This window comes from Cyprinodon tularosa, unplaced genomic scaffold, assembly GCF_016077235.1.
Source record: "Cyprinodon tularosa strain WSP-4 unplaced genomic scaffold, ASM1607723v1 ctg482, whole genome shotgun sequence".
Taxonomy (NCBI): Eukaryota; Metazoa; Chordata; class Actinopteri; order Cyprinodontiformes; family Cyprinodontidae; genus Cyprinodon; species Cyprinodon tularosa.
In genome coordinates, this window is record NW_024039210.1 from 1020089 (window position 1) to 1034552 (window position 14464).

Here is a 14464-nt window from a genome sequence, read left to right on the forward strand (position 1 = left end):
ACACCTGATCAAATTTATAAGGTCAATGTTTGCTACGTCAAAACCTATTCAGCACTTAACTTATTCATGTATTACGACTCCTGTTTAGCACATTGACTGGGCTAGGAAAAAAACGCAATTATTGGTTGTTGAACTACCAGAAAATGCATGATCGTACCTAAAAATGCTTAATCCTGATGTACCAGATTATTTAAAGCAACCAAGAAAAAAAACAGGGTTGTTAGATGCACATTTTCCTCCTCCCCATCTGTCGTCTGTCTCTTCAAGACAGACACGCTCCTTGTTTGTAAAACCATAACAGGGAGCTTGGGATACAAATGCAAGCTTTACAAGGTGCTGGTAAAGATTCTCAGTCATCCAGGTCATAATCATTCCAAAAGAAAAAATAAATTAAAAACAATCAACTAGACTTTGATTCCAAAAACCTACAATGCAGCAATTGAGTTAATCCCTTCCCACTATCATCACAGCCCCAGCCCCTGTACAGGAGAGTGGAGGACCTTACCTATTCAGCCAGGCCAACAATTCCCTTTAACAACACCCCTTATAGAGACTTAGATGGGTGTGGGGCATTGCAGGCTAACAAAAGAAGCCAAACGACCCTGATTCCAAAGGGGTGGACCCGTTCGTCCGTTTAATTTGCATGTTTTCAGAAAAACATCAAGGTTTTGATGGACTACTGTATAAAACCTTGAACTTAACACTATTGCTGACATTTTGAATTGAAAAAGCTTCCTGGATGGGAAACAAAACGTCTTCAAACTTGGAAACAAAGTCCAGTGGATTGTTTTTAATTTCCTTTTTTTGGAAGCTTTACCAGACTGCAGTCTTCTATTACTCCCTTTTTTCTGCATCTCAACTGCTCAGCTTCCAGTAAGACAGACAGAGTAAAGCCTTTACTCATCCAGACTGAGCCGGCAAACATTAAATCCTATAACCGTTAAACAGATTTAGAAAGCTATGATAAAATGCTCATATCAACTCAGCATTAAGTTTTGTTCTTGCCTTGAAGTTTTTACATTTCTAATGTACATTTCTAAATGATGTTTTTGAGAGAAGACCAGCAAATCTCAATACCGTCACACAGTGTTGCGTAACTGAGCCAAATGAAAGGTTTTTCAATTGCAGCAGATGATGGATGTGAACTGCACCAAGTATATAAGTGGATCAGTAACATTTGATACAGAGACTTTAATATTAGATTACAATGAAGTTATGAAGTGCAGACTGGAGACCAGGAAATGATTATTCTCCATAGTAGAACTGAGCTGATCTCATTTCTTATACTTTCTAATATTGTATCCTGCATGTAATTAAACTGATTTAACTCCACATTTAAAACCTACTGACTTGCATTACACCAGTGACTCTTTCCAAAAAATCCAGGATTAGAACTTCTGGGAAAATAGTTTGAAAGCTTTTCCTTTTATTTGTTTGACAAGTAAAGAGTATAGATAAAAAAAAAAAAAAGTATTATCAATCTGATTCCATGCAAAGCGGGCTTGCAAAAGACATGTTTGGAAAGATTAACGAGAACAAAATGTGAAAGAATTGCTCTCTATAAAGTGTAAGTATTTAGGTGAGTTCTTTATACTCACTCAGGCTGCCCAGCTGTTTGATGATGGCCGCCAGTGTGCTGTTGGTGACGCACTCCAGTTCACTGGTCACCCCATCTGGCAGGGCCCCACGGCACAAGTGCCGAGGTTCGATGTTCCTCTTCACCAGCGGCATTCTGCTCTACGCCTGTAGATACAAACAAAAAAAGAAGGCATCAAGAAATGAGGCTTTGTTGTCTGCAAAATCTGCACTTTCTTCACTGTTTAATGTTCTTTTTTTTATAACTTTCAGCATTAAGACCTTCAAATGAACTGTTTCTGAATATACCTCCTTGAATCTTATCCAGTTATTAGTGTTAAAAGATGCCAATGTACCAACAGCATTTTCAGCAAACATGACGAATGAGGGGAAATGACTCTGGGTTTATTTGGTGGAAACGGAGGTGTCATGTCCACCGTGGGGCGCAGTCACTCATCATGCTGTTTGATGCCAGAGTGAGAGCCAGAAACTAAATGAGCCGTAAAGAATATTCTAAATGGTGCTAATGAGCTTGAAACTGGGCACAGAGACCGGAAGGATCTGACAATAAAAAAAGAGAGAATAGACAGAGTGTGTGTAGACAAGAGGTGCCGCTATAACAAAGCCATCCCACTTCCAGGACATACAAGCGTCTATAAGCCCTAAAAAGCCCGGTACATGTATGAACTTCCTTTCTGTAGAATCTACAGCTTCATCTGAAAGAAATTCATTCCTAACATTTTATTTGACTAAATCAGTTCAAATAGAGGAACATATAAATATTCCATTTATTTAAAGTCATATGTTGTTTATTTAGGTGAATGTGGCTTACAGCTGATGGAAACTGAAATTCATTATCAGAAAATCTGAGTAATATTACATAAATCCCGTATCTAATGCTGTAGTCTTAATAATCATGGGTCAGTTTAGACAAAAATTAGTGACTGTTATAGTGAGGAGGGTCAAACTACAAAAAGTCATTGATAAAGAAGCTGGTTGTTGGAAAAATGATGGGTAACACCTTAAAATAACCATCATATATAAATGACCATTTACTAATCCTAAACAGATACTTTTTTAATATAGTAATAATATAGTAATAATCATTTATAAACTACATTTAAGCCATTCATTAAGCATAAATAGGTCATATTGCCCTGCCATGTTAGTTTAGCCCTATCCTAACATCAATGGACTTAAGACCTTAATAAATGATCTATAAACTGTTTATAAATGGTAAAGATGAAGTTTATAAATGATTGTCAAACATTAATAAACTGTCTGTTAATCATGCACAAATGGTCTCTTTACCATTTATAAATTATGGTTTTGATCGTTTTTGTAAAATGTAACCAAATTATGGATCTATATATTTAGTGGAAAGTTAAGTGAAAGGAAAACATGTGAGAGAAAAGGATGCAGAAGCAAAATAAATGACCACAGAGTTTACAGGATTGATAAGAAAAGCCTGTTTAAGAGTGTAGAGTGCTTGCTGTAGTATTGGTTTTCCAATAGTTTAAACAGGGTTGTTTAGTTTCCTTCTTTTAGAGTGGGAGATGGTATTCTAGGATGCCACTAGGTTGACAAAAACCTTTTGCTTTTTTGTTTTTCTAATAACAAATAGTGACTACACAGTTTTGTTCACACAGGAGGTAGCACCACCTTTTTCTCAGCCTGTGCATATGCCTAATATATACTATATAACATGAAAATTTCCATAGATGCATTGACAGAGAGCCCTTCAAAGACGCTTAGTTTAAACAGTCCAAATTTAGTTTTAAGTAGAAAGCTACAAGAGCCATATACTTTATCTAACTCTTTCCTTAATGTTTCACCATTAAAATCCAGCCATGACTGCATTTGGTTACTATTATTGAGATAAAAATGGTCAACGTGTTGTTGCCCTTCAGCTACAGTCCGAGGACTCGAAGAGTTCTCATTATTCACCGATTCACACGCACTTTACTACGGGGATGTAAATGTAAATGAATGGGTGAATTTGTTAATCAGCACTGGCCTTACTCGGTAGAGGATCAATTCTATCCTGTTAACCTGATATTTTGATTGGTTAATAACCTTTCTTTAAACTTACCGGCCCAGCCACGCTCCACTGCCCATCAACAGCTAAGCTGTAGAGGTGGTCAGTAGCCCCAAATTCCTGGGGATGCACATCACAGAAAATATCTCCTGGACTATGAACACCATGAGGAGAGTCGTGAGGACAGCAGAGAGGATCATTGGGGCTCCTCTTCCCTCCATTAAAGACATTTCATCCCAGCGCTGTGTGTCCCCAGCCCGTAATATCATCAGTGACCCCTCATACCCCCACCATGGACTGTTCTCCCTGCTCCCCTCTGGGAAGAGGCTTCGCTGGATCTGCTGCAGGTCCAGCAGATTCTGCAGCAGATTTTTCCTAATTTCCATCAGATTGTTAGAACTGTTTAACTCTAAACTGGACTCTGCATCACTTATTCACAGATTTGAACTGCATGGCCATTTTGTATGATTGTTTTGCACTGCCAATTCTAATTTAAAGGTACACACATTTACTGCATTTTACAACATCATTATTGTGCACTGCCAGCATTGACTGTTTCAAACTAATGCCTTTTTTCTTTTTTTCACCATTATTATTATTATTATTATTATTATTATTATTATTATTATTTCTTTTAGACACTTTTTCATGTAATTTTCAAATATCCATAAAGGAATAAATTCTGTACATGACTAATATAATAAAATGCTCTATAGTTAAAAAAAGAAGTGAAACAGAATAAAATAAAATTTCAAAGTCGGGCGACTGGTGAGTTGTACTATTTTCAGAAAACTCTGAGGGCACACCATGTGATCCTTGAGGGTCCCTAGATGCCCGTGGGCACTACCTTGGTGATCCCTGCTCAATACTGTCTGGACTAGATTGTATCAATTTATAGGTAGTTGGGTTTTTCTCTTTAGGTGTTTCAAAATCTGAAAACAAAAGGGATATTTTTGTTTTACAGTTTTATATTTTACTACAACCAGAAAAAGTAACACAGTCCAGGGAGAGACATATTTACTAAATCTATAGGAAAATGCTCTAGAGGAAAAACATTTCTGGAATAGTCTTCTCAGGGTACTGGAAACAGAAGAACCGATTTAGACACTTATCCAGTAAAGGATGGTTGTGTATCATCAGTCAATGTGATTTTTATTTTTTTTGACAAAGAGGTATTCAGGGTGATAATGTTAATAGATTAGATTTCTATTTTAAGGGGAACTTTTTAAATAGTAAAATGTCAAAGTTTGGCAAAGAACACAGACAGTAAAGTTAAAGCGTTGTGTTACAGTTGTACAGTAATCTGACCTTTGTTCCAAACCCACTCTCCCACTCTTCCTTGCTCTAATGGTTTCTGACATTTCATTATATTAACCACCACAGATGATGCTGCCATTTCTTAAGAATGTGGTTGAGCTTCCCTCTGAGCCTGAGAGTCTGTGCAGCAGCCAATACGGATCCCCCTCCTCCAGCTGTTGTAAATAATCTAAGAACCTTGCTGGTTAATAATACATAAACACTCTCATCATCCTCCTTCCCCACCTCTTTAACTTTTATTTGTCTCGCCTGCTGGATGTATCCTCGGTCACTCCCTTTGTAGACTGCACTTGTTTTCGCTCCAAATATTCTCTGCATCCTGGCCTGGTTGCATCAATAAATCAGGAGGGGTGAATACCTTGTACTCAACTCTCCAGTGTCAAAAGTAGAACAGGGTTTTCCCTATTTTCGTGTCAGTCTGAGAATCTGTGGTCTCTTTGAAGCCTATGAGCGTGGCTCAATGCAAGCTCCTGGCACAGGGGACGACTGTATTTTCACCCTCGGGCACTTAGTTGGCTTGCATGAACACTTTAAGGTCAGCTTCAAGGCAAACAGACACAAGCCTGGCTGGCTATGCTTCAGCAAGAGGAAGAATTACAGGGTGAACACAAAACAAGTCCCATAACAGGCTCGGCATTTGAGGATACCTTTTTGAAATACGTTTTTTTTTTATAGCAATGCTAAAAAAGAAACTTAAAGAACAACCGAAACTTGGTGGCTGCATTCTGACCAAAAGCTTAGAGTACTCTGTTCTTCACAGACTTTTTGTAAATGAATATAAGTATAAGGCTGAACATCTTTTTCACATTTCTGTCATTCAAAACTAAATCCTTAATTTTAATTTTTTCCAATGATAACAATATGTTTAAAAGCAGTCGACAGGTCAGATATTTGCGAAAATGCAATAGTTTTGGTTATGATCTGTTATTAAAAACTTGAAGTATTATTTCATACCAGAAAAAATTATCTTAATATATAGTTTAATGCAATACAAATATATATTCCGTCTGTATTTAAATTAAAACCATAATTACAAAAGACTCGCGGTATCACAACATCCCAGTCTCTGTGGGTTGTTAAGGCTAATGTCAATGCTAAGGAAACATTTTGTAAAGTTTTACTGAAGAATATTATTAGAATGGCTTTTTTATTTGACCCTTCAGGACTAAAAGATTTAAGTTTATGAGCAGACTGATATCTCAGTAGTTATGTGTTGATGCGTCTATGAGCCTCTACCCTTTTTTCCTGAATTTACTTCAGCTTGAAGCTCCCATGCTGTTTGGCGGAGGGGACGACAAGCCATCCATGTTAAATGGGACCAAACGAGCAAACAAGCAAATGTTACTCGATGGATTTTGGGGATACTCAGAATCAAGCTCAACTCAGACACCAATGGCAACTCCATGAAAGGAAAAAAAAACAAAAACTAAAATTGTTGGGTGCTTTCATTACCCGATCCGTACGGGAAGCACGATCCATACCATCAGCTCCTTTGCACTAACAGAATAACTTCAGGTGGCAATATTTCCTTTTTCTTACTTTTTTATTCTTTTGTATTTTTTAGAGGCATGGGTTTCTTTTTGTATATCTTTGTATTTTCGTCAATATTGCATTTTCTAAAAATAAAAAAACAGAAATACATAAAAAAGTTCAATCGCCTTGTGATAGTTACTTTGACTGCTCTGAGCATGCGCAAATATACGTCACACAGCGTATATATTTAAATTTGTTCAAATATTTGATTTACTCTGTACTTAACTATGCACTCCAGCAGTACTGATCCCACAATTGATTCATTTGCTACCTTTCGTGACCTGCAGTTTTTCATAATATATTCCCAGACTGCTCTTAGCATGTCTGATGATGACGTCAAGCAATACAATGGATTGAATTTAAAAAGCATCCATTTCTTCCAGAAAAGTCTTCAATATTGTCTTTACGATGTAGTTTAGTATTCTTTAATTATTTAAGGATATAAATAAAGTTTTTTCAGTACCGTAATTACATTATTTTTTGGCGACCCGGAAGTTATTCTGTTCGCGCAGGCGCAAATGAGCTGATGGTACGGATCGTGCTACCGGTACGGATCGGGTAGCGACAAGTGCGAGTGCGAGCTATGAAAATGAGCAGAAGAAATCTGCAGTTCTATGTTTTGGCCAGCGGTGGCAGTATAATGCGAAAACTCCGTAATGCCTCTTTAAATGATTAGCTTTATATAAACTTAGCTTGCTTTAAAACTTTTCTCATGTCCAGTATGGTTTCAGATTTAAAACAAACAAAAAAAAATATTGAGAAAAACATTCTAAAGTGTAAATAGTCTGGAACATTAACTACATCTTTTTTTTCAATCTGTCACAAACAGATCACATCTTTTTAAATGCTTTTGCAAAGACGTTTTTCACTACTCAGCCCCTCCAGTCATCCAAGAGAAAAAAAAGTATAATTTCCAAGAAAAAATAATCAAACTGTGAAGGCTACAGAGTCAAATGTATAGTTTTTCTAAAATAACTTATGTAATTTTATACAATTTTGTGCATCATCTGTTATAAAATAGCAGATAAACAAGAGAAGGGCCTTAAACTGTTGTTTGGCTGAGGGGACATCAAGCAGTCCATGTTATGGAACCAAACGAGCAAACAAGCAAAGCGTTATTCAAGATAGATTTTTGGGATACTCAGAATCAAGCTCAAATTCAGACACCAATGCAACTCCTTGAAAGGGGAAAGTAAAAAGCTGCAGTTCTATGTTTTGGCCACAGGTGGCAGTATAATGCGAAAACTCCATAATGCCTCTTTAAATGATGAGCTTTACATAAACTTAGCTTGCTTTAAAACCTTTCTCATGTCCAGTATGGTTTCAGATTTAAAACAAAAGAAGAGAAGGGCCCTAAACTATTTAATATCCCCCTGACCATAAATCCAAAATCCAGGAATCTTTTCCAAAAACATAGTTTTTTTTTCATATTTGCACACTACCAGAAACTTTTTAAATCGAAATCTTCAAGTCTGTCATTTGAGTAACTTAAATGTTTTAAATACAAATAAATATAAGTTCTTATTGTTTAAAACAGACATTTTCAGTAAAACTGAGCATTTTTAAACCCATGTGAAGTGTAAATTCGAATATGAACAAGTAGGCCGACTGAAATAAGCAATTGCAGGGTTCCAAATCTTGTCCAGCTGACTCTTAGAACAACTAAATGAAATCAATGACAGAAACATGTTTTGGAAGTGTATTATATTGGACAATAGAATCCTAAAAATTAAAATGTTTAGTTTTAAACATCACAAATCTTATGAAAGCAAAAGAAACTAACTGTAGAATAAAAAGAGCAGTGTGTGTTCGCTGTTGAGCCATGGGAGTGTTGTCATGCCAACACACCGAGGAATCTGCTCTTCAGCTCAAAAGTGGAACTGGCTGTGCGCCTCTGTAAATAGTATGAAAGAAAGATGACAGGAGGAGGACACAGAGAGAACCAGAGGGGCAAAACAGAACTAAGAAAGAGAGAGACAGGAAAACTACGTGTAGAAACTTCTGTATGTAGCTCTTTACATGATTTATAACACTGTGAAACTATTGCGTAAAACATTACCGGAGAGCAGCACGGAGAGAGATTCCCCTGAGGATCAAAATGCCGTGACAAGATAAAAGTCTTTAAAGATCTACCAGTGAAATTTGGCAGCAGAGTTGATTTCCCCATTAGAAGCCGGGGAAATCAAACTCTTAACATTCAGTCCACTTTCCGTATCCATGAACTAAAGCAAATCTGAACGTACTAAATGAACAATCTCGGAAATTACAGTATCATCATATGAGAAGATATTCAGTGCTAAATATGTATTGACAACGTTAGCTTAGAAAAGCTTCTAGCTCCACACACTGCTGTGATATCTGCCCTTATTTCAGTAGCACAGATTTTTACCTTTGGCATCACCTTCCTATACAATGTCCATCAATTATTCAACCACCACACAACCCAAGACGAGAAAGCCTTTGTGAACGATAGAAAACATTTCAGTGCAAGGAGAGTAGCAGGTTCCATGTGTCATATATACCTAAGTTATTAACCACGGAAACAGAATATACACAATATACATAACTGCTACTCAGATATTGTAGAAATTATTCAGTAATAACATCCCTGGGTTCCCACTGAAAAGTATAAAAAATATTTTTTCTTTGGAAATGAAAAATGACTGCTCTCAGCATGCTGAATGCTTGGAACTGAACATATCTGATCTACTTTATGAAGATTAGCACCCAAAATTATGTAGCAATCTAAGGGAATACATGAAGTGTTGAAGTTATTTCCTCCAATGGTAAGTGGAGCCTTGATTATGGAAAAAATGACAGCATGACAGTGATGTTATGGCTAAAGAAGCAAAGCATTCTGATGCATCTGAACACTGTGAATTTATCACCGTTGATCCAGATAAACACACTATTAACTCCAGGATTGTGTCAAATCGGACACTGTCTACAAAACTGTGACCTAACCTTTCACTTTTAAATCTAAATCTGTAACTGTCAGGACCTCAGAACCTTGGACCAAATATTCAGGCAGACAGATCAGGACGATTTTCGAAGAGGTTTTATTAAAATAATACAGCGAGCGGCTGGTCGTCAGCGGGGAGGATAACCGGGTTCTCTGCAGAGATAGAAAACACAGGTCAGTGACTAAGAATGTCGGGCTGATCATGACTAGGAGCAAAAAATCACTGATCTGGTTTAGAGTTCAGTCAGATCCCAGAGGAAGGAGAGGAATCTGGGAGGGAGATTGTTCAATGCTTGCGGTCGTAGCCATTTCCAGAGCTCAGGGTGATGATGAGCTGGTGCTAGCTGACACAGAGGAGGCAACAGTGTCCATGAGGGGATTGCCAGAGCCGAAGTCAAAGCAGATCCACGATGACATACCAGAAGATCAGAGAGCTGAAGAGGTACTGGAGGACAATCCAAGCCGAGGTCAGTAACACAGTCCAAGTTGGGCAAACCAGCAGAATCCAGGAAATGAGTCCAAAATAAAAACTGACAGCGTAGACGATGGCAGGGCAAATACTCCAAATCCAAAGGCAGAAAACAGGTCAGAATCAGAATCACTGAACTAATATTTGATCGCTAGAGTTACTCTTACCAAACAGCTCGAATAATTTGTTATCGACGGTAGGCAGGCAAACAGCATAAATATTTGCAGGAACCAGGTGGAAATGATAAACGTTAATGAGCCGCTGGGCCAATTATACAGGTGAACAGGAGTAAATGAAACTGCTAACCATCAGCACCAAGACCATGACAGTAAGCTTTTCAACGTGCCAACATACATGGTTAAAAGGACATAGTCAAGTCTTTTCTATTTTATTATTTGAAGTTTTAGTTTGGATTTTTTATAATCTCTGCAAGCTCATAAAAAAAACACTCCAATAAATAATATTTGTCAAAGGCAATTATAATTAATATTTAATCATATCTAGCTGCCTCATGCAGGGCTTCAGCATGGTTATAGAGTTGCTATAAATAGCCTGAGGAAGAATCTTCTATGGATAGAAAACTTTTGACATAATTACAAAATGTTAGGATAATTATCATTGATGATGTGGGAGTTTATTACACCTTAATATTAGCTGCCTGTTGCATGACAGAACTGATGCTTTCCCAGATCGTTTATCTAATAAGGACCTTCACCTCCGATACGCTACTGATATTTGAAGTTTACTGTCGGCCGATACCGATACCAAAAACAGCACTGAATAATTACCTAAAAAATAGTTTTATTGTGTGAAAAAAAAAAAAAAATATATATATATATATATATATATATGAAATATAAAAATACATATGATTTGACTTCCCCTTTCTAAAAAAAGAAAATAGGAAACACCCCAAATATAAATGTTATGACTCATTTATTTAACAACTGTGCAGAAAATCTTAAACCAAAAGTTCTCTGACTTGGTCAACATGTAAAAAAAAAAGTATCATTATCAAGTATCATCTCTGTGATTTTTTTGGCCTGTATACTGTTACATGGAAAAATGTCACTTCTTCCTTTGCTTCCAAACAAGTTAGCTGCTTCCCGCTGCTTCCTTTTTGTTTGCCGAGTCTGATAATCTCAGCATGTTCCTGTTTCATTAAGTTGGTGGTTATAGTTTGAAGATTTAACAACGCCCCTCGGAACATTTCTCCTGCAAATATTGCACGTAGCCATTGGGCTAGTAGGCTGAGAGAGCTTGAAAAACCTCCACACCGCAGATCCTTTCACTCGCTCCATCATAAAATATATGGCCGTGTTGTGTTGTTGCGCTGCCGCATGACGGCAGAGCATAGCATAGAGTTAAAATGAATAGATCAGCCCCTATATTGAGTCAATTGTCACCAATACTGATCCATTTTTTTTTCCTTATATCTAGACCGATACCGATAAAAATATTGGATCAGTGCATCCCTAATTAGGACTGTTCCTCCGTCAAGATATGCAGTTATAATCTTCATTCTTTAGGTTAGGCCCTAAATAAAAGAGAAAAATATGAAAACAGAAATCTATAAATTTAAAAGTAGTATATTATAAAGTTGACAAATATAAAATAAAAGTAGTAAATAATAAACCTAAAAATATATAAAAATATTAACAAATATATAAGTAAGATAGTTATTATAAAGTTGGAAAAAAATCTAAATAAAAAATATATAGATTTATTTATCTTCAAATTCACATAAAGGTTCCGTCAGAGTGGTAGCATGAAGTATTCATGATTTTTTTTTTTATATTTTATTTTTCATTTAAGTTTGATACAATTTGTGTCGACCCAAAATTCAACATAATTCGTATCTATAACCTCATTAATAGAAAACCTAGAAACCAAAAATATATCTAAGAAACAGTTTAAGGTGAAGTTCAAAGTAGGGCTGCAACTAACGATTATTTTAAAAATCGATGAATCGGCCGATTATTTTTTCGATTAATCGATGAATCGGACAAAAAATATTTTTTATATAAACCTCTTTATTCCAAAATAAACAGTTTAGACAGAACAAACAAGCAGACAAGTACAGGTTGCTCATTAACTGTACTGGTGCAATATGAAAAATAAATGTTTGTGTTAAAACTACACAAACTTACATGAGAAATGTAGCTGTACATCCACAAAATATAGGGTACTTTGTTTCATAAAGTGCAAAAAAAGACATTTTTGTTTTTAAAAGCCTCTAAGGGGTTCAAACAATAGGTCCCCCCATTTCAACAAAAGAGTTTTTTTAGACTAGAAGAGTTCTGCCTTTTAAGACAGGAAAGTATAGCAGTTAAAGTTGCTACTTGAGAAAATACTGAACCATAGAGATAAAAATAGCCCTGTGATTCAAATTATAAATTGTATTTGGAATAAAAATGAGAGAACTAGGGGTGCTAAAAAAACACATCCTCCAAAGACAGATATTTACATGGGAATGTGGCATATAATTAATTGACATATTACTGATCTTGCTGGATTTTATTCTGCTTTACTTCCATAAATTGCAGGATCTTCTTTACTTTATCTTTGCCAGAAGATTTAAACTTTAAAAGCCTTGCTCTCATAATTTGCAAATTAATTTATTTATAAAGTAAATATAAACGCTGCTTAAGCTAATTCAAATGAAATTAAAAGTAAAATAAGTAGCCAACCTTATCACTGTCTGTAACCTACTAACAAGGTAAGGAAAGCATCAGATGAGCTACCTGAGAAACTAACGTTACGTTTCCCCACTTTAAAACCAAACAAACATGGTGGTTCCGTGCCATGTTAATTTGTTTTTACAAAAGTTGCATGTTACGACTTTTTTCACTTTACAAAGTGCAGGCTATTTTAATTATTGTGATCAATTTGCGCCGTCAATCCCGGTGCATGCACGCTTCATTTGCAGTCTGGACGCTGAGGGTAACATCCTGCGGCTCTGACTGCAGCGCTGAGAGGGACTCCTGCGGGAGAGGGAGAACGGGGTTGGGATGGGGGAGGCGCCCCACGGCAGCAGCTGCCGCTGGAGGAACGATACATGCTTTCACGTAAGAGTCTCCAAAAGCCGCCAGTGACACCGTAAAAAGTCGCCACTTTTTTGGGTCTGAAAAGTCGCTGAGTTGGCAACACTGCACCTGCGGCGCTGGCTCGCTCTGCCGTATTTTTTCTTCTTCCCCCGTTTCAGTCAAGTGGATGTGATGACGGCGGCGGCGGATGACGCATTAATCACGCGACACAACTAATCGATGATGAAATTCGTTGCCAACGCTTTTAAAAGTCGATTTTTTTCTATTTTATCGATTCGTTGTTGCAGCCCTAGTTCAAAGTACTATTAGACTTTTAGCACCTGTTCCACCTCCTCCCAGCATTCATTGCCTGAAGTTGTAATTACAGTGAAGACTTTATCCGTCTGATCCAAAGCTGATCAGATCCTGTTTGTAAAGGCCTGTTGAGAAGCTATAAAAGACCCCAAGCTTCCACCCTTTAACCCCCTCTAGTCTGGTTAACACATCCAGACATCTCAGCAGGGGGTAAATTAGCAGACTCTGCTGACGCTCTCCACAGAAGCTGAAGATTATGTTTTGAACCTTTGGTATGAAAACAAATTTAGGTTTTATTTTAAATTTACAAGTGTACCCAGGGACAGACAGAAAAAAATGAATACATATTACTGACCTTTGCTACTTCTGTTTCTGCTCAGCCATGTTACATTTAGTACAAGTTATTCACAACACACACAAGCAGCTTTGTTTTCATGACATATGGGGACATTTCATTGACTTGCATTCATTTTATATGGCCTAACCCGGACCCTTACCCTTACCCTACACCTAACTATTACCAAGATGTACCTAATCCTAACCTAAACTGAATTCACACCTTAGTCCTAAACCTAACCCGACCTCAAAGAACAGAACTTTACCATATAGGGACCAGTTGAATGTCCCAATATGTACCTGTAAGTCCTCGCATGTAGGATATTTTACAAAATACTTCCCTCACATTGTAGGTTAAACAAGACCACACACACACACACACACACACACACACACACACACACACACACACACACACACACACACACACACACACACACACACACACACACACACACACACAAACACACACACACACACACACACACACACACACACACACACACACACACACACACACATCTTCTCTGATCCAAACCAGTTTCGGCCTCAACCTGTCACACCAACCCTCAGCTCTGCAGGACTAACCTACATAACCACAGCTAATAAGCTTTGAGCTCTAACTACTGGAAATAAGTAGCTCTGCCTCACTACAGTATACTGGGCTAATTGAATGATACACTCCAGGAGTCATCAATTTAAAGGACTATTTAAAATGAAAGGTGAAGTGCTAAATAATAGCGTTATATCATGCATACATAAAGTATATGCATCAATAATAACGTTAATTGTAATTCAATGAGTGCTATATTATATCTGAAAAGTATTAAATCTTCAAGGGAGAGAACTATAAGGAGCATTAAAGGAGCTCCCACCACTTATGAGTTTTTTGT

The 14464-nt window shown here is 37.1% G+C and overlaps 1 protein-coding gene across 2 annotated transcripts in view; it reads right to left on the reverse strand.

Annotated features, from left to right (window-relative positions):
- zgc:109889 (uncharacterized protein LOC553542 homolog) overlaps positions 1-14464 on the reverse strand; it is a 55329-nt gene that overhangs the window by 24627 nt on the left and 16238 nt on the right. For both annotated transcript variants that reach the window (XM_038302130.1, XM_038302129.1), the window contains exon 2: positions 1599-1743. In XM_038302130.1, coding sequence (XP_038158058.1) covers positions 1599-1731 — 133 coding nt within the window. In that variant the 5' untranslated portion in view covers positions 1732-1743. The remainder of the gene's footprint in view (positions 1-1598; positions 1744-14464) is intronic.